The following is a 20,303-nucleotide window of genomic DNA, read 5'->3' as shown; positions in this document are numbered from 1 at the left end:
TGTAATATTTCAAGTGGAAAAGACAACATACTGTACGTATACTTAAGTTCAAATGCACATTGATTAATTACACATTTATGTGTACATTCATTAATTTTCCTATTGATTAGACACAATATGATGCAGTAATGATCCCATGGTATCTGCAATACAGAGGCATATACCTTGATGTGGGTTGCTAACTGCTCATACAATAGTAGTCTTACAGGTTGATCTCTACAAACAAGTTGAAAGGTCTTTGTAGTACTTGAGTTGGCTTGAAAGGGATTCAGTTTTACAGGGACGGATGGAGTAGATTCAGGCTGACTTAATCAGCTGTTCAGATGGATGGGAAGATTCAGAAGAAAGTGGTAAGTATGGTTAAGAGGTAAATACTGGAAAGTATGCTGAGTCAATGCTTCCAGTAATCTTTTTCCATTTCTAGTTGTGCCACAGTTTTTCCTGAGAACTGGCTATACTAATCTGCAGTTTGCCAGTGAGACTTCTTGTGTGGTAGGGTAAACAATTCTATCTGAGAGTAGAGTACTTAAACCCAGATGCGTTCCTGTATCTCAGGTTTCTGAAGGAACTTCTGAAAGAATGAACTAGCATTTCTCTTTAAGTACCTCACCTTAAATTTCATTGTTTTGTAAACATTTGGGTTTTTTCACTTTTGCTGTTCTCTGTAGTTTTGTTTCTACACCACCTTTGTATTGTGTACTTGTAGGTCAGTTGAGTAACTGCATGTAACATTTACAGGACTTTATATTAGCTAATTAGCTCAAGTGTTTTGGTCACAAGGTGGTCTAAAAATAGATTTTGCTATGAGAGTGTTCTAAATTTTTTAGACCACTCTCAGTGAATGTAGGCCCTGCCATTTGCATTATCTGAGGAAGCGGAGTGAAAATTTCCCCTTAAAAATAATTGTAGAAGTATCTCGATGTCAGTGTGCCCTGCTGATTGGTAACGGGCTCTTCCTGCTAAGCTGAGAAGTGGTAAGTTGTTGATACTTTGTCTTGATGATGGTAGAAAGGGTGTAGGCAGACTCTGTAGCATGTGAGGAAGAAGAAACAGTAACACATTACTGTTAACTAGATTTTTTTCTTTAGAGAAAACGGAAGGGAACTCTGAATTTCTGGTAATGTAAGCCTTCCAGACAAATTTGTATTAATTTTGATAAACATACTTTGGTCACAGTTCTGTAGTCATATGATTGATGTATATTTCTTGGCCTAGAAATGGTGGTGTGTACATTGGAAGCAGTCCAAGAAAAGTCCTTCCTGAGGCAGCTATTTATTTTTGTTAGTTAGCATCCTGCTGCTTTGTTCCTTCGTAGAGTTAGCTGCAAGTAGGGAAAGGGAGACTGTAGTCATAGCTCCAGAAGCTTCAGCGGTCATGTATATGCTGCCTATCTGATACAGCAGCGTAGGCCAGTATCATTTCTTAGCCCAGTTATCCATAGAAAAACTTGGCCTGCAACGAAGTAGTGAAGTGTTTTAAGGTATCAGCTGATAGATCCTTGAAAATTAGTTACAGTGTAGGGTGGGAAGACATCTTAATATATGTGGGTTGACTCCTTTAATATGGAACACTGTTGTTTTGGGGAGAGCTTCTGTTGGATATGCTAAAAGATGTTGCAGAAGCCCAGGATCTGGGCAGCAGTGCAAAGGACTGTAGAGCACTTGCCGAGGGTATTGAATAAGTAATCTTTCTCTTGCTTTGTGGAAGTAATACACAGTAAAGGCAAAATTATTTGCTTGGATATAGTTATTGTGTTCCAGCAGATAGCAAGCACTTATTCCAGCTATTTTTTTAGACCTAAATCTGTTGATGTAACCCACTTTATATTTTGGAAGGTGGTTATGAAGGGAATAGTGATCAGTTTCTCTTAGCTAAGCAATTTAATTTAATCGCGGACAAAGTGTTAGATATTTGAAAGTGTTCTTTTCTGAACTACAAGTGTAGTTTAATCTACACAGTTTGTAGGGGTTTTTGAGAAATTACATTTTTGAGAACTGACAGAATTATCATGTGATATGTAATTTAGCTCTAGAGGAAGGAGCTGGCTATAAAAAGACGTTCTGAGCCTTTATTTTTCTGATCCTATACCAGATAGTCTCTGTAGGTTTTTTCACTGCATATAATACAGTGTTCTTCGTAGAAGTGGGAGATAACATGAATGAAACACATTCAAAATCAATGGCTTTTTAAGTCTGTCACAAAAAGGTTGTCAAAATAGGCTTTGTAGCACAGTTCTCCTGTGCTAATGAAGATTTGGAAAAGCCTGATCTCTAAGAGTACTTTAACATTTCTGTTTAAGGATTTTTAATATAATACTTCTTAAAATATACTTTAAAAGCTTGTTATTAGACTTTCTGAAGTTCTAATTGATAACATTAGGGGAATGGTCAGTTATGTATCCTTTTTTGGAATGGTTATTTGTGTTTAGCAGCCATGTCGGTTGGTATGGGGAGAAAGATTTTTCTCAGCACTAAAATTTGTAATGGCTGTCAGTTCATTTCTGCCTACTCATATTGGGAAAGCTTGGTGGCTCAGCATTTTTGTTGAGAATGTGGAGTCATCTTGGTCAAAATCATATGTTTGTGGGTTTGTTTTGAAACAGCGCTTAGGCTTAATGGTTTTCAGCCCTAAACTGGTGTTTGGTAGCTAATACCATGAATATGGTACCTATTTTCAATAAAAATCAAAAGCTAGTACTTAGGATGGGAAACCTTAAAGAAAAGAACATGAACTAGCAATTCTGTAGGGTGTTTTATCAAAGAGGGGAGATTGTGGCAAAATATTGGGTGAATGTTTGGTTTAGAAAAGTGTGGTTCAAGAAAACTGAAACAGAAGTAAGGTTAAAATCCAAAGAAAACTAAGTATAATCATTTAAAGTATGAAAAATCGTCATCTCCAATGGCAATTACCTGAGAATTTAAGTGATTTAACTTGATATTGGTTTGTATGTGTAGGCTTAACAGCATCTGTAACTGGGTGTGTTCTTAATTGCAGAATAAGCGAATCTGAATGAATCTGTTTCTTCCTAGGGACTGAATCTTGTGAGCATCACATTCTTCATGGATACTGGTAAAAGTGGTGGTAAACTTAATAAAAGGCTAGCTGTCTGCGTGGAAGACTGAGTGGTCATGATGATGCATTGCTTCCCATGATGAAGTTTTAGGGAAATGAACCTTTATATACCAAAGGGTATTTTGTAAGGCTTAGGGTCGCAATGTCTGTATGCTTCCTGACTGAAATACCTGCCATTTTGCTGCTATTGCGGTCAGCTTAAGTTGCTTTAATAATAGCTCTGTTTTGTAGAGGGAGTCTTACAATGCTGTGTTCTGTGAGAAGCCTTAACCTGGAGCAAATGCTTGTCCCTCTGGTCCAGAATAGTGTAACCTTGTTGGTGTAAGGGCTTGTTACCATTGGGTTTTGTAAAAAGACTGCTTGTTAGGAACAGAATTATACTCATGATTTTGTTTCTCTTCTGATGTTGAAAGTAGTAGTTCTTGTAAAATACTCTAAATACACATAAAATGTTGAGAGAGAAAAGTCAGTTATTTTGTTCAACCATGTTTGAAATATTTTTTGACTCAATTTCTTGTCTAATTTGAAACAGGTAAAGGTATTTGGAGATAAGTTGCCAGATAATTTTTGTAGATGTATATATTTATAGTGTATAATAAATGTGTATTCACCATCATTTTAAAAGAAGACTTACATCAGTGTATATACTTACGGATTCAGTAAGTACCTAACCAATGCTAAAGTGTATTTAAGTCATGTTTTGGTAATACTCTAAAAATTTGGCTCTAGACTTTTCAATTCTGGTCCTTGCATAAATGCGTCATTAAAAGGATAGTAACATAACAAAGCTCTTTTGGTGGAATGAAATATGGGAACTAGCGTGGAGGTATGGCGGAGTGTAGCTGAGCTTCCATTCTTGGCCCTTGCTGAGCTGCACTCCAGCAGCCCGGCTGCTGGCTACAGAAAGCTGAGTGGGGCACAAGGAGCTCCCCCTCTTTGGAGGCCACTAAACACATTGTTAAGGTGCAGTTCTTAGTCTGCCACCCCTGACCCACCCAAGGGGTCAAATCCACACCCCATATCACCCGGCCTCTCATCTTAGTCTTTAGACTTGAATTTATCACAGCTGTTGTATTTGAGTACATGGCAAACAGTGTGTGGTACAGAAAATGAGGATTGTCATACCTTTTTTAGGGCATAAAAATGCGGGAATCTTTTAATGTGTTGTCATCTTGAAGTACTTTATCTTTTATATTTTAAGTCTCAGCATCCATAGAGGAGATTAAAAAATACTTATTGTCTTGTATAAAAGCATAAACTGTTCAAATTCTGTGCAAGTATAATGGGAAAACCATTACTGTGGTGTACATGTCTGCATGTCAGATGCCTTCCAGTTAATGGAGGGGGGGATGTGTGTGTGGAAAGGTGCATGAGACATTAATTGTGGGTGCAGTAAGATAATGAGGAGGAAGGAGGAGTGTCACTCTAGGTTCTCATTTAATAAGCAAGAATTTGGAAACTAAAGCTTCAATAAATATCAAAGCAGTACTGAGCTGTGCGATCAATGTTGCTATTGCTCTGTTCTGCTGATCACAAACTATTAACTTTCTAAAATTACAGGAAAACATTACTTTTTATAGCATTGACTTGAAGCTTTTGTACTGTACTCAAGTTTTATGACTTCATTTGCATCTGTGCTCTTGTTTGAGCTTTTCATAATGTTGTTTCTCTTCTCTTTGTGTACAAGAAAATGTAAATAGGCTGGCTTAGGCTGCCTTCATTAATGAGTAGAAAGTAGAGGCAGGGAGTGAAATTTATCTGGAGTGATTACTTTCTGACCAGGTGTTGATGATAGTGGGCAAAATGATTATGAATATATTTAACTGTTAGGACCTTTGTCATCACTGAACACGTTGTTACAGACTGTTACAGTCTTCTCAGTTGCATGTCCAGTGTTTTCTTTTATTATTGCAGATGGTACTGCATGAAAATATGCTGAACTGTAGATATTTTTTTTTCTTTTTAAAGTGCAAATGGTTATCAAAATCTACCTTTTAATGGCATTAATATTGCATTGCTCTGGTATATGTTGTTTGTAATGAAATGTTAGTGCTCCTCGTCCCTTCAGACTTTGGTTTTATTTCATAGGTTGCACGTCTTCAAAAAATCCCTGATGGTGACAATGAGACAATGATTCCTGTACTCTCTTCAAAAAAAGCAAGTGAATTGCCAGTTGATGAAGTTGCAAGCATTTTGCAAGTAAGTGATTTTGCATCTCAAGAATTCACTGATGTTACCAAACAGTAAATTTGATATTTCTTAAGGACAGATCTTGTCATTGACAGTCTATGCATTATCATGCAGTTTCTTATTAACTATTTTATACTTTTAAAAGAATATTGATTTTTAAATTGTTACTTGAAAAATTCTGATCTCTAACATTTAAAAAAAATAAAATTGGGTATTTGGAGAGGGCGATGTGATTCAACTTGAAAATGGCCAGATTTCTGTATGCTTTGAAGATTGCTTTTTGTTAATAAAACTCCTAGAGTCAATCTTCCTGTAAAATGCTATTCTGTGTTTCATAGTTATTGCTTCCATTTCTCTAAGGAATCCTTAATGTCCTTAATTTATTTCCATAGCCTCCATTTCAAGTGGAGGAACAGGATTGAGAAAGCTACCCATTGACAGATTTATGAAGCGTCAAATCTGGGTTAATTTTTGTGATAGATCACCTCTTTTCATTTTATGTGTGCTTGACTGCTTGAGGAGTACACCATGATAAATGTTGGTCACTGACAACTCAAGGCTTTGAAGCTATCGCTGTGTCATTTGGCTGGGTAACTGAACTCCCGACACAATCCTCAAGAGTCTGAACTATGCCTGCATTTGGCTTGCTGAAGAGTTTTCTGCAGGGAAGATCAACAATCATTATAGATGTGAAACAGCATCTGCTTCTGTAGTTCTTCTGTGAATTTTTTGTTGAAGTACTCTTAAGTATTGCCAAATTGAGTTTTAAAATAGTGGTTAGTTAGCTTTTATTGTCAAACATTAGTACCAAGCTTGTCTTTCTGATGTTGGCCAACTTTTTACAACCTAAGGCTATATATTTTGGTGTTGGAGTTTCTTTTGAAGTCTACCTTATTGGTGTAATTGCTGACTGTATTATTCTTTTCGTATTTTAATAGGCTAATCTTCAGAATGGCTTAAAAAACTGTGAAGTTTGTCATAGACGGGCATTCCATGGATGGAATGAATTTGATATTAGTGAAGATGAACCACTGTGGAAAAAATATATTTCCCAGGTTAAGATTTTTGTCCTTTCTGCTTTTTGGTTTTTATGCTTGGCAGCAGTTTTGCTCCTTATTACTTAGCTTTCGTGTGCACGAACATATTATGATAAAAGTGGGGAAACTCTAGTAGAACAGGAAGTTACAACTTCTATAATTTGTATCTCATTTACTTACTGAAAAAGTTTTTATTTAGGTACCTGCCCGTGTTTAATTAGATGATGTGTTCTTGAATGTGCGTTCATAATTAGCCAAAGGGTACCATTCATAACTAGCCTGAGGGCTGAAGAAGCAGAATAAAGTTCCTTGTAGGCAAAGGCTTGAGCATGAATTGCAGTAAGGTCAGACACAAATGCATATGCCTGGTAAATGTTTCAATGGAACATGAAGTGTGAATAACTTGATAGACGAAGGCAATTTTAAAAAGCAAACCCGCTGCCTTTAAACTGGAGATGCCCAGCCTTGATTCGGGTGTTCAGCAGAACTGGTAGAAGTCAAGTGTGAATTTTTTTCCTATCAGTGTGATTTGTTATGTATATATATGAGCCCATGCAGCTTCTTGAAATGGTGTGGAAGTGTCACTACTTCTTCCTGCCCTCCCCTGCCACCTGCCTACACAATCTATTTACAGCAACTTTTCACACAGAAGATTTTTGTAATGAAGTTGTAATGTTAAACATTTTGGTCAATGTTTCCTGCACCTTGTCTGAGGAGCAGTGCAGTTAAGTTCTAGAGTAAACCCTGAAGTAATAGATGGTTAATTTTAGAAAAAAACTGTTTTACTTGGGAGTGACTAAAAAGATACTTAGCACACTGCTGATGATAGCGGTGGGAACATCATTACATACTAGCTGTCCTCTGGCATTAGTGTTTTATTTTCCCATGTGTAGTGTCGAATTAGTCAGATGCTTCTAAAGCATGTTAACCAAGTCTACCTTAGGTAGGATTTATTAAGATACATATTTGCTTAGAATGTGCTTATGTGTGCTTTTAGAGTGTTCTTCACTTTGATTGTAGGAATGTTCTTTTTTGTAACATTTCTCAAAAAAATGACCATGTTAGCAACCAGCTGTCACATAGAAGCAAGATCCTTTATTATTTTACACTTAGAAGTCTGAAGAAAGCATATGATTTAAAAGGAAAACTTGCATCTTGTAAAACAAGAAATAATGAATGGAAATGAGGAAATATATTGCTGCCTTGATAGTGATCAGTTGCTGGGAACAGTATCAGCCTGTTACCTCAAAGATGTTTTGAATATGTTTTAGGCTTCTTTTTCTGTGTTTAAACAAATACAGGAGATTATTCTTTTTGTCTTAAAAAGTGAATCAAGAAGTGTAAGAAACAGTTTTCTCAGTTTTCTCCTGTTATATATTAAATACTCTCCATTCAAAGTCTTTGATACTTTAAAAAAAATCCTCAAGTGAAATCTGAACTGTACAGAGATTTTGTTTGCACTGATGGGTTAGAAATATTTTAAGTATAGAATAATACATTTCCAAAATAGATGTGCTTTGAGGGGTAGATAAATGGTCCTGCTGTCGAAGAGTGTTGCTGAATTACTGTTCTGTTTCATTTCAGTTTAAAAATCCTCTTATTATGCTTCTCCTGGCATCTGCAGTCATCAGTGTTTTAATGCATCAGTTTGATGATGCTGTCAGTATCACTGTGGTAAGGAACTAAAATTTTATCATCTTCAAGAGTACTTCAGAATGTGTGATCACATGTACTTTCAATATCACATGAATGCCAATGTGGGATGGGAATAACTTGATTTAATTAATGAATTTTATTTGTATGCTGTCATTAAATCTGTTAAGGTTGTGACTGTATTTTGTGTCTTTTTTTCCTTGACAGATAGCAGTAGCATATATCAAAATACATCAACAAACAATTATCTGGCTGCATCTTGCATCTTTATTCTTTTGCTGGTTGAAATGCCTGTCTTTAGGCATTTGTTCAGAGGAGCAATTTTTGGTGTCTTCTATGTAATTCTTATCTTTATTTATTTATCTTTATCTTAAATTATTTAATTTCAAGTTGAAACATAAGCCTTCTGTGAATTTACTTGAAAGATGTAATCTTTTAAAACATTAAAAAGAAGTGTAACCTGAACTTGCTAGAAATAGCAGAAGGAAGATAGAAGCTGAAATAATGAATTTTTGTAGAAGTTTGCAGTTAAATAGGGTGCTAAACTAGTGAGCAAATATAGTACCGCTAAACATTTGTCATTGCAAATGACACAGAAAAGAAAATTATAATCCTTCTGACCTTTTTGGGGTGATAGGTGGTAACTGAAAATCAGTATTTCTGTGTGATCAGAGGCAAGTTCTAGCTGTTTTTGTCTTGGCTAACTTCTGAACTCTCTATGTTGAGTTTTGCAATTAACTCAAGGTAACTGAGTTAATTAGTTTGCTCCTAACCCCTCTAATTCTCTAGAAAACACAGTTTTCTTTGGAAGATAAACTATATGGCTTCTTTAAGAAAAAAACACGCAATTTTGAATTTGAGTATAGTGTTAGTTTGGAATGGTCTGAATGAATTATTTCATGTTTTTTTTCCTTTGTTAGTGCCCTTAAGTCTTTTTCCTAGCCCTCTTGAGCAAGGCAATGAGAAAAGAACAGGGCAGTTAGTGTAAGGGAGTATTAATTTCTGCATTCTATGCTACAACCTGGGAAGGTATCTTTAACAACCTTGTGAACATTGGTAGAGGTGTCTTAAAATATGGAGAAAAAGTGTGGTTGAATTAACGTTCATCAGTTGTGTTTTTTGTATACTTCTGACTAACCTACCCATTTACTGTTGTTGTTACTAATGCACACTTTTTCCCCTAGTGAATATTTGTTTTGCTTCATTTTCAGGCGATAGTGCAATTTTTCTGTGACTCTATATTTGTGCTCAGAGCCTTAGCAACAAAACTGATTTGCTGCTAAAGATCAATGGCATATATTTCTTTTGGTGGCAATGCTAGCTTAAGCAGCTTTTGCCATCTTTGTAGCTCTGATACAAATGTATTGTAAAGCTTTTTGATCTGGACTGGGAACTGATGAATATTAAAAAAATTACATACCTTTTCGCATTTGGAGGCTATTGGCTTCTTAATGCAAGCCATTGCATGTAGACACAAGTTGAGACTGACGTGAGGCTAGGAATGCAAAGCTGTGTCAGGTAGCTGGAACTGTAGAAGATAATACTGCCTCCAAAAGAAACATGTGTAGCTGTGGTGGAAATATTCCATGGGAAGATGGAATATATAGAGAGTTATTTACCAATATTCAAGTGGTGAGGCTAATGTTAGTATCGCAAATAAGGTAGATTTACTGGATTTATCCTTGATTCAGTTAAGAGTACCTCAAGAAAGTTTTTCTTGTGTAAAATGATAATACCTTGGTTATTTTCTAGTAGTTACAGTATGTACTTTAGGATGTTGTGTTACTGTTCTGTAAGAAATCAGTGTAACAACTCAATTTGATTAACAACTTTAGTTAGTGTAACAAAACTCAATTTGAGAGGGTATTATGATACTTTACACAAAATTGATCTTTGTTATTTCCTGTAATAGATTTCATTAATTCACTCACTTTCACATCACATGCTTTCAAGACCCATGATGTTAATGTTGAAGTGCTATGACCAGAATTGTGTTGTGATATGGGGGACTATGAAGGCTTGCTACTGAGGCCTTAGTATTTATCTTGGATTATTCCTAATGAGCTGGGAGTTTTTTAGCTTTTTTGTTTAGGATCTTGGCTGTTTGGGGTATACTCAGTGTCCCGTCTCCTTTGTTGGCAGAGTTCCTGAGTCTCATCCTCATCTTCTTTTCCTTGCTGGGATATTTTATGGCTCCAGACCTGTTCTTCAACTTGCTACCTTATCTCTAGTCTTCAGTTTATTCTTAGTCTTTCTGTTACCTGGTTAGTTGAATGAAGCCACATCTGTGATGCTCTATAGCAGTTAATGCTCCATTACTTTAACCTTTGTTCTGTTCACATGGAACACCACTCGCACTTCATTCAGACCAATTTTTCTATTTGTCATGGATCACTCTCCATTGCTGTCTCTTGCACATTGCTTAGAAACATGGAGCAGAAGACGTTTTTCTTCAAAATTGCTATCTAGTTATTAATCTTATTTTTAGTAAAATCAGGTTGAGTTCTTGGACATCACTAGAGCAGATGTAAATAGATAAAGGCGTTGCTTTTATAACAGCCCCAAGGGGTATGGAGTGATTTTTGAGCATGAGAAAGTTTGTTTCCAAATCATATTGTTAATATGTAGTAACAACTATGGCTGAGCAAAATATCGTTGATTGCTTTTATGGCCATTTGGAATTCTTTTATCTTATTCACTTTTGTTTTCTTGCAGGCAATACTCATTGTTGTTACAGTTGCCTTCGTTCAGGTAAGACAGCTGTTGTCCAAATAAGATTATTGCTTTTATGTAAACTCTTCTATTTATAAGAGTGAAGTAGTTGTCTTTGCATTGTGCTGTGAATGGTTGAGTAGAGAGCTCTGTGCTTTTATCCAAGTCTCTTGCCTTTCCTAAATTGCATGATTTGTCTTGCTTTAACTACATTGATGTTTATGCATCTGTATGAGTATTATACTTGGCCATAAAAGAGTACTTGAAAAGAAGCACTCAAAATAAACAGTGTTGAAGTACTTTTGAGTGTTTAACTTCGCATAAAATAGATTTTGAAAATGTAGCTCTGGCTTTAATTTTGTACAGACATTTTACAAAAAAATTAAAAAAATATCCAAGTCATAAAAAAAATTTCATTCTGTAAATACCCAGCTTTACTCAGTGTGTAAAAAGCAAAATTGCTTTGTGTTTGTGCTCTGTATCTTAGATTATAGAATTAAGGTAGGCAGTTTGAGTTAGTGATGAGTTGTGATACCTTAGCTCTCCTGGGGCTAAAAGCATGAACACAATATTTTTGGTGTCATCCATCATGTGTCTGATCCCCGAGTTTAAAGCATTATGCAAGTATTACAAAGCCCTGAAGATACTGAAGGAAAACGCAAAGGACCCCTGCTATTTTTTCAGAAGACATGCATGTAGGCAGATTATTAAACCCGTAAATTTTTCAGTGTTTGGACCATGCTTGCTTTTGAAAATGTCTGATACAGAACTGCTGAAGGACATCTCTTATCTGATTGTTTGGAATATAACTTCAATACAACTTTACTAGTAAGATAAATTTTAGTAGATGTGGATGTATCTTATTGTTGTTTAACTTTTGCCTGTTTTAAAAATATTACTTGATTTGTTTTAAATGTCTCTGCAGGAGTACAGATCAGAAAAATCTCTTGAAGAGCTTAGTAAACTTGTGCCTCCAGAATGCCATTGGTATGTAATTTTTTGTCCTTTTAGTTCTAAGCTAAGTCATATTAAAATTAATCTGAAAAGAGTAAATGAAAAAGACTTTACTGAATTTATCACTTGTGTGTCAAGCGCTTATGCTGACACAGAACATGGTTTGCTTTTGCTCATTTTAAAGATTGTTTTATGAGCCTAAAAATTACTCCGCATTGTTGCTCTACTGAACATTTCAAATGATGTTACTGATGTGTAACTTCTAGGAAACAAGCAGCAAAAAAATGGTAGAAATAATATTTCACTGAAACCAGTAACATTGCAATGCACAGTCAACAGTGTGAATGCTTTTTTCAGACAAAATCAGAAAGAAAACATTCTGACTGCTTTTCATGTTTTTGTCTACAGTGTACGAGAAGGGAGGGTGGAACATACACTCGCAAGAGATTTAGTCCCAGGTGATACAGTCTGCTTGTCAGTTGGAGACAGAGTCCCGGCTGATCTACGATTATTTGAGGTATATACTTAATACTACTTTAATATTCAGTAACTTTTATTTTTGTGGGACAGAGGGGAAGAGAAGATAGTTACTGAATACTGAAGTGCAATAAGTGTTACCGTTTGGAATTCACAACTATTTTGACAGAAATTTTGAAAGAGTTTCCAAATGTAATTGTGTACTCTTAACAATATATGTAGTTTCTTATTGTAGGACATGAGAGTAAAGAATTTGCCAAATCTATGTAGTAATGCATTCTTAAATTTTAGTTGAGTACTTTTTCTTCAGTGTTAAACAAGTTGTAAAATTATTGTTTTCAGTCTGAATTATAAGGTATTTTTGGCAGCTAGTTGCAGGTGATTTTGAGTCTTTATTCGCATTAATCTTTAGGGTATAGTTTCCGTGTTCTCTGATAATGGAATACTTAAAAATATTGTGAAACTGTGACAGTGCAATCTTTTCTCTCTGATACTTTTTTTCATCAGTGTGTGTTGTTTTATCTTCTAGTTTACTAAATATTTGATTTGTAATATTAGCAGTGCTGGAAGTGATTGAGTTGAAGCAATAGCACTATAATAGTACTTGCAGGTTCTCTAAAAATGGAGTGTATATTCATCTTGCTTATTTTGATGGTTTTGGTCGAACAATGTCATGTTACTTTTCTGTCAGATGAGGCATCCTCAGGTTGCCCAATATCTGGGCTGTCTATCAGTTTGAAGTAATTTCTGGGTATGATGAGCTGTATATCCAGTATATCCACAGTTGGTGCTGGATTAATCAGTGCTCGTTCCATAGACAAAGCCTAAATAAGCTAGTTTGAGACCAATTTCTGGTGCTCTTGAGATATTTATCTGGATCATCTGTTGTTAGCCCCTGCAATATCATTAGTACATGAGTGGGTTTGTTTCTATGACTGCAAACACTTTCTCCTACCTCAGCAATTGTGTAGTCCCTGAATTGGTATGAAACTGCTGTTGCAGCAGCATGTACTTTCTTGCTCGTAAGCTTATGGCATGCTATGATAGCAGCATTCTTGTACCTCTTAAAAAGGAAAGCAGAAACAGAATTAGAAGTTTCTTAGCTATCTGTAGCTCTACACCAGATGAAAATTTGTGCTATCTTTAGCTCAACTATGCTTGCAGGTCATTTGAAAATAAGAGCATATCGTCTTATTTTCATCTTATCTCTACTGGGCATCGTAATGGGGTGGTGGGTTTTAAAAAAAAATTAAATGGAGATCATCTTTTCAGGTAGAGCTAGATCTCTTCAGCATATTCTGATTGATGCTGTCCTAGAAAATTTTAGAAATGGTAATTAGGCACTGCTTACTTTCTGAAACCTTTCATATATGTGAGAAGAAGTTTCTTCACTGGCCTAATCTTGTGGGGTCAATCTTGTTTTCCAAAAGACCTTTTCTGGCCTGAGTTTTCTGTAAGTTAATGAGTCATCCATCAAATTCTATGAACATCTTCTCTAAAGCTAGAACATTACATCAAGAACTAACATACCTATAACAGTGTAGGCTTTGAACACAATTTCTTTTGGTAGTGATGATAAATGTTTCAGAGCTCATGGCTAAATCTGAACAGTAGCAAAGCGGTATCCTCATCCTGTTTCAGCTTGGAGTCTGAGTAATCACAGAATCATTAAGGTTGGAAAGGACCTTCGAGATCATCAAGTCCAACCATTAACCCAACACCACCATGCCCCCTAAACCATGTCCCGAAGCGCCACATCCACATGTTTTTTGAATACTGCCAGTGATGGTGACTCCACCACCTCTCTGGGCAGCCTGTTCCAATGCTTGACCGCTCTCTCGGTGAAGAAATTTTTCCTAATATCCAATCTAAATCTCCCCTGGCGTAACTTGAGGCCATTTCCTTTCGTCCTCTCACTAGTTACTTGGGAGAAGAGACCACTTTCAGGTAGTTGTAGAGAGCGATAAGGTCTCCTCTCAGCCTCCTCTTCTCCAGACTAAACAACCCCAGTTCCCTCAGCCACTCCTCATAATACTTGTGCTCCAGACCCTTCACCAGCTTCATTGCCCTTCTTTGGACACGGTCCAGCACCTCAACATCCTTCTTGTAGTGAGGGGCCCAAAACTGAACACAGGATTCGAGGTGCGGCCTCACCAGTGCTGAGTACAGGGGCATGATCACTTCCCTACTCCTGCTGGCCACACTATTCCTGATACAGGCCAGGACGCTGTTGGCCTTCTGGGCCACCTGGGCACACTGCTGGCTCACATTCAGCCAACTGTCAGCCAGCACTCCCAGATCCCTTTCTGCCGGGCAGCTCTCCAGCCACTCCTCTCCAAGCCTGTAGCATTGCATGGGGTTGTTGTGATTGAGTGCGGGACCTGGCACTTGGCTTTATTAAAGCTCATACAGTTGACCTCCGCCCTTCGATCCAGCCTGTCCAGATCCCTCTGCAGAGCTCTCCTAGTACAGCCCTCCTAGTATTAGTACCCTCCTAATTACATCACAAATACAACCTTATTATAGAATTTTCTGGAGTTAATCATTCTTTATGGCTTTGATTAAAAGATTCATTGCAGTTTTTGACAAGTGTCCCTTTTCCTTTATTGATACAGCATCTATCTTTTAAAAATGGGTACTACACTGGTAACTATTTGAGAGGATAGTTTTAACGTTGACAAAATTATTTTTGACCTAGCAGCCTGTGTTCATTTTGTTGTCCAGCTAGAACTGGAGTGCACCAGAGTTACCACGCCACTTAAAAACAAAACAGAGCACCAAAAAAACCCCAACTTGAATCTCTGAGTGATCTGCTGTAGTGCGGTGGTACCAAGTGCTATGTAACTGATTCTGACTTACTCCTTGTAAGTGATACCCTTTGCAGGAGTTTTGGCAGTTGAGTTTTATTATGCATCCTTTAACACTGTTTTTCTTGAAAACGCTATCTTGAAGCTTAGTGGTATGATCAACAATAGTGTCTTTATACTTTTTATTAATGCAAAATTATTTTACTTAAATTTTGTGAACAGGGTTTTGTGATTCGGGCTTTGACTCTCTTCAAGAGTCATTAAAGTCAGTAGATTAATATTGTAAGAATTGATGTCAGTTGAGGAAAGACATTTTTCTTTCTATTTTGATAAGCTTTTTGTTTGTTTTGGATTACTTTTACAGAGCACAAGCTTTATTTTCTTCATCTGTCAGCTGATTAATGCAGAATAATTAATTTTTACCTTTTCCTTCTCTTAACTGCTTCCACATGCTACCAAAAAACCCCACAAAAGTAAAATGTAAAACAAAAGGCAGCCTCTGTTTCTCTAGCCTAGTTACTGTTGCCTGAATACCCTTTTCCCTATAGAGACTTTGTGAACAAAAAGCACTGTATGAAGCGTGCTTTTTATTAGCAAGTTCTTAATGGACCATGACGGGAAGAAGTGGATAGAGGGAGTTCAGACGATAACATATTAAGTGCACTTGAATTCCCAGTTAATTATTTTGTTTTGTGACAGAATGCATTGCAGTTTCAACCTCTTGAATGTTTTATGGAAAAACAATCATGAACATAAAATTATGAGTAAACTTAACTCCTTGAAGTGTGAGAGCTTGTTGCATTGCTGCAATATTCTGTAGGAGTGCTTGTTGCTTTGTTGATTCTTAAAATATGGTTGATATTGACATGGCTTCTTCGCGTATGAATAAATTGGATGTCTTTTTAATGGTCAGAATTGGTAAACTGTTGTTAACACTTCCAACTACTTAAAAAAGATTGTCATGCTTTTTACCTAGTCCATGTATTTTGTTTTCAAAGGCTGTGGACCTTTCTATTGATGAATCCAGTCTCACGGGTGAGACAGCTCCTTGCTCTAAATCTATAGCTCCTCAGCCAGCAGCAACCAATGGAGACCTTACCTCTAGGAGCAATATTGCTTTCATGGGAACCTTGGTCAGATGTGGAAAAGCAAAGGTAAAATCATTATTAATGGAGAAGAATATTTTCCACATTTCAACTATTTGAAGGCAGTTCTTAGTTGTAAAGTTCACCTATCAATTGAGAAATTTACTTTAATGACTACATATATTTTGAGTTTCCTGAAACAATAGGAATGGAATAGAAATAGAAATTTTTACTGAAAATATGGAAGACTTTACTGTGATATGCTGTGGAGTGCTTCTTAGGGGTGCATTTTCAGATACCAGTTTAAAAAGAAAACTAATCTAAGGCCAGGAGAGCTCAAATTTATAGGGAGCAGATGGTATGAAACTCTTCTGTCTAGGATGTGGTGTTTTGCTTTTAGAACTACATTCACATGTTTGAAAATCTGTAACTGAAAATACAGTTTTGGCTAGTGTTAGATAGGTGTTACCCTATTTGAGTTTTGTAACTGGTAGTTACTAAATACTTAAACTGCTATTCTGTGGACCGTTATTTCACAGAGGCAAAATGGTTTTTTTCGCAAAAATACTCCTACTTGTGCCAAGAATTAATTTTATAAACAAAGGTAACAAAATTGTAGCAGGCTAAATGGCATTTGCCCACTATTTGAGTCAAAGCTGTCAAGAGCAACCACTAACATTAAAATTAAACTTCAGATTTGAATTGACTTTTTACTTTTTTTTAGGGGATAGTTATTGGAACAGGAGAAAACTCTGAATTTGGGGAGGTTTTCAAAATGATGCAAGCAGAAGAGGTAAGAGTGAATATTAAGAAACAAAGACATATATTTTACAAGTGTGTATTTCATTCCTTAAAACTTTGAGTTTATTCCCTAGGAACTTTGTAAAACTTAATTACATTGCTTTTAATATTTTTCTTTCCTCTAGTGAAACAAATTAGCTCTTGAACATGAAAGTAGTAATTGAATTCAAATATCCATAGCTGACCTAAAAATATTAACTGTGAAAATAATATTCTGAACCTGTTCAATCTCATTGCAATTTGTGGAAGTGTGTCTTTTACAAGTGGAACTACGTATGTGCAAAAGGGATTTGTATGACATTTCTGTGCTGCAGGACTATGTTTTCCTTTGATTAGCAGTGTACTTCAGGGTTATGCATGTGTCTCCTGTTGCTTCATGATCTCTACCTTAACTTTTTGTAAGCTCTCTTTGGCTCTTGTATACCAAACTCCCACAGTGATTTTTCTTTATTGCAGTACACTGATTGACATGGGAATTCAGACTCTTGAGTGCTTTGTGTATCCAGGGCCTTCTAGCTTCTTCTCTGGCGGCCTGACGAGTATAGGCTCGTAAGGAGACAGTCTTATCTCCAGCTGTCAGGACATGATCAGGCATAGTATAGGCAGCACAATTTCTTCCAGATATAGACACGTCTGAAATCTCCAAAACAGAGCAACTAAGAGCATTAAATGCATCAGCCAGGAGTGCATGACTGACTTCATGTTAACTGCAGTGCCTTACTACACTGTTCAAGAGAATACTGCTATCCAGTCACCAAAGTGGAATCCACTTTGATCACAGAATCATTAAGGTTGGAAAGGACCCTCAAGGTCATCAAGTCCAACCATTAATCCAGCGCCACCATGTCCCCTAAACCATGTCCTGAAGCACCCGCATCCACACGTTTTTTGAATGCTTCCAGAGATGGCGACTCCACCACCTCCCTGGGCAGCCTGTTCCAATGCTTGACCACCCTCTCGGTGAAGAAATCTTTCCTAATATCCAGTCTAAACCTCCCCTGGCGCAACTTGAGGCCATTTCCTCTCATCCTATCACTGGTTACTTGGGAGAAGAGACCAGCGCCCTCGTCGCCACAACCCCCTTTCAGGTAGTTGTAGAGAGCAATAAGGTCTCCCCTCAGCCTCCTTTTCTCCCGACTAAACAACCCCAGTTCCCTCAGCTGCTCCTCATAAGACTTGTGTTCCAGACCCTTCACCAGCTTCGTTGCCCTTCTCTGGACACGCTTCAGCACCTCAGCATCCTTCTTGTAGTGAGGGGCCCAAAACTGAACACAGGATTCGAGGTGCGGCCTCACCAGTGCCGAGTACAGGGGCACAATCACTTCCCTATTCCTGCTGGCCACACTATGTCTGATACAGGCCATGTTCTGATCATCTGTTCAGTAGTATTTAGTTTGTATTGTAACAAGTGTAATTATTGATGAAAAAACCCTCCAAGATAAAAACCCCTATGTAAGCATTCTAAACCACCAACATTCTGAAATACCAGAGTATTTTAGGGTTATTTGTGATGTTTGTATTGCAGTAATCTCATTCTAAACATAAATTTTGAAGGTAAAAGTGAATCAAACTTGATACCAGCTTTTCACAGAGTTTTTTCATAACTTCTTGCACAAAGATGATTTTACAGTGACCTTATGTTGCTTTTTTGCCATGTTTTCTATACTGTAGTGCACCATTTATTACTACGAAAAATCCCAAACTTACTGACTTCCACTGTAAAAATCCACTTTACTGGTTGGTTGTTTTTTTTTAATTAAAGTTTTTGCTTCATGTCCCCTCCTCCTTTCTATACTTTTTGGTTTTTTTGGCACTAGATTGTCTGAATATTTCCATAGTTTTCTATTTGGCTAAATTGAATTTTCTGCAGATCCTTTTGAGATATAGTGGTCCTTCCAGGGCTCTAATGCCTCTGTCTTGAAAAGTCAGTTTTATTCTCATTATCAAGAACTTCTTGGTCTTTGAAGAAGTGCAGTGGCTTTTAGTCAGCATGATTTATTTATTTATTTTTAATAAAATTTTTATATGACCTTTTGTATTAGATTTGCTGTAGATATCACAAAGCTCCCAAAGTGTATTTCTAATAAATCTTTCATTTCATTGAAGTGTTCTTGAATCTTTTTCAGTTCTGCACAAGAATGGAACAGAGTAGTCAGTTTTCACAAAGTAAACATATGCAACCATAGGATATAACTGCATCTTATTATTCACTGACAGTGTCTTGAAATTTGCACATCTGAAGTAATAAGTGATACAGTTCATGCTTTTTAACCTATGCTTGTTAACTGCTGCATGTTTACTATTCATCAAGGCTCCAAAGACACCTCTGCAGAAGAGCATGGATCTATTGGGAAAACAGCTTTCCCTGTATTCCTTTGGTATAATAGGTAAGATAATTTATGTAAAATTACAAAATATTATGTAATTGAAACTAACATGTAAGCTTGGGGAAATGGAAGAGCTTGATCTCTTTTTAAATTTTTGACTCCTCATTTTATTGGTCATGTTGAGTTCATGCCAGTAATCACCTGAATATTACTAATGCAACATGACTTTCATCATATGGGTGTTTACTTGCTTCTTCCTGCAAACATACTTTTCTGACTTACTTTTTGACCTCTAAATGCTTCTTTTTAAATTGCAATGTGTCTTGTATTCTGATTCAAGGTGTGCATAAATGAGTACCTCATTGCTGGTGTGATTGGGCAACTTGATTGGCAGAAACTTTCTTTTCCCCTCTGCCATACTAATGGAATCATGCTTTGACAGTGAAAGAACTAACAGATTTTTATAGGTAGCACAATGATAAGCTTCATTTTGCCTATTTGAGTTCTTTTTCTTTTCCCCATGAGGCTAGAGTACATGTTGGTTTTATATTTATCCTGATGACTGTTTTCTTTATAGGAGTTATCATGCTGGTTGGCTGGTTGCAAGGAAAGCATATACTTGATATGTTCACAATTGGTGTGAGGTAAGATTTTTGTTTTTATATGGTGTAAATTGTGCATTACAGCAAGTGTGTGAAAGTTAGTGATGTATATTATAATCTGCTTGCACACAGACTCTATTTTTAAGTTCACATAAGTAATTGAAAATGAAAATAGGCCTTGTGTTGTAAAAAAGCAAATTCATACTAATTTTTAATGATACGGTATGTTCTTGTCAGTGTCTCAAACAGCATTTGTTATGGTGATTTCTGAGTGTCTTGTGGAACACCTGCAAACAGACAAGAGTTGTACAGCTTGCATTTCTGTCACTGAGTAAATAAAAATGTAATTCTATAAATGGCATCAGACAAAACTAAGTTAGTACAAGCCTTCTGTTACGCAGGTCATTAGCTCATTTTCTAGCATGTTATGGAAACTTAATCCCAGGGTGTTGTCTGCTGAGAGTAACACTGAATTTAGATGATCGAACTCTGTACTCTTAGAAAAATTGCTGAGTTGCTCATTACGTGGACAATGCATAAGACAGAAGTGTTTCTTTAAATGACAGGATCAGACTCTGGAGATTTA

At 36.6% G+C, this 20,303-nt stretch overlaps 1 protein-coding gene across 1 annotated transcript in view; it reads left to right on the top strand.

Annotated features, from left to right (window-relative positions):
* ATP2C1 (ATPase secretory pathway Ca2+ transporting 1) overlaps nt 1-20,303 on the top strand; it is a gene marked incomplete at both ends in the record, with an annotated part of 67,672 nt that overhangs the window by 27,668 nt on the left and 19,701 nt on the right. Inside the window, 10 exons of the mRNA XM_082014701.1 lie at nt 5,161-5,271; nt 6,201-6,317; nt 7,884-7,973; nt 10,668-10,703; nt 11,590-11,651; nt 12,027-12,135; nt 15,901-16,056; nt 16,712-16,780; nt 19,100-19,175; nt 19,693-19,759. Coding sequence (XP_081870827.1) covers nt 5,161-5,271; nt 6,201-6,317; nt 7,884-7,973; nt 10,668-10,703; nt 11,590-11,651; nt 12,027-12,135; nt 15,901-16,056; nt 16,712-16,780; nt 19,100-19,175; nt 19,693-19,759 — 893 coding nt within the window. The remainder of the gene's footprint in view (nt 1-5,160; nt 5,272-6,200; nt 6,318-7,883; nt 7,974-10,667; nt 10,704-11,589; nt 11,652-12,026; nt 12,136-15,900; nt 16,057-16,711; nt 16,781-19,099; nt 19,176-19,692; nt 19,760-20,303) is intronic.

Source organism: Phaethon aethereus (assembly GCF_964289735.1).
Source record: "Phaethon aethereus genome assembly, chromosome: 2".
NCBI classification, from domain to species: domain Eukaryota; kingdom Metazoa; phylum Chordata; class Aves; order Phaethontiformes; family Phaethontidae; genus Phaethon; species Phaethon aethereus.
The sequence above is the reverse complement of the archived record's forward strand: the minus strand, read 5'-3'. Positions and strand labels throughout refer to the sequence as shown.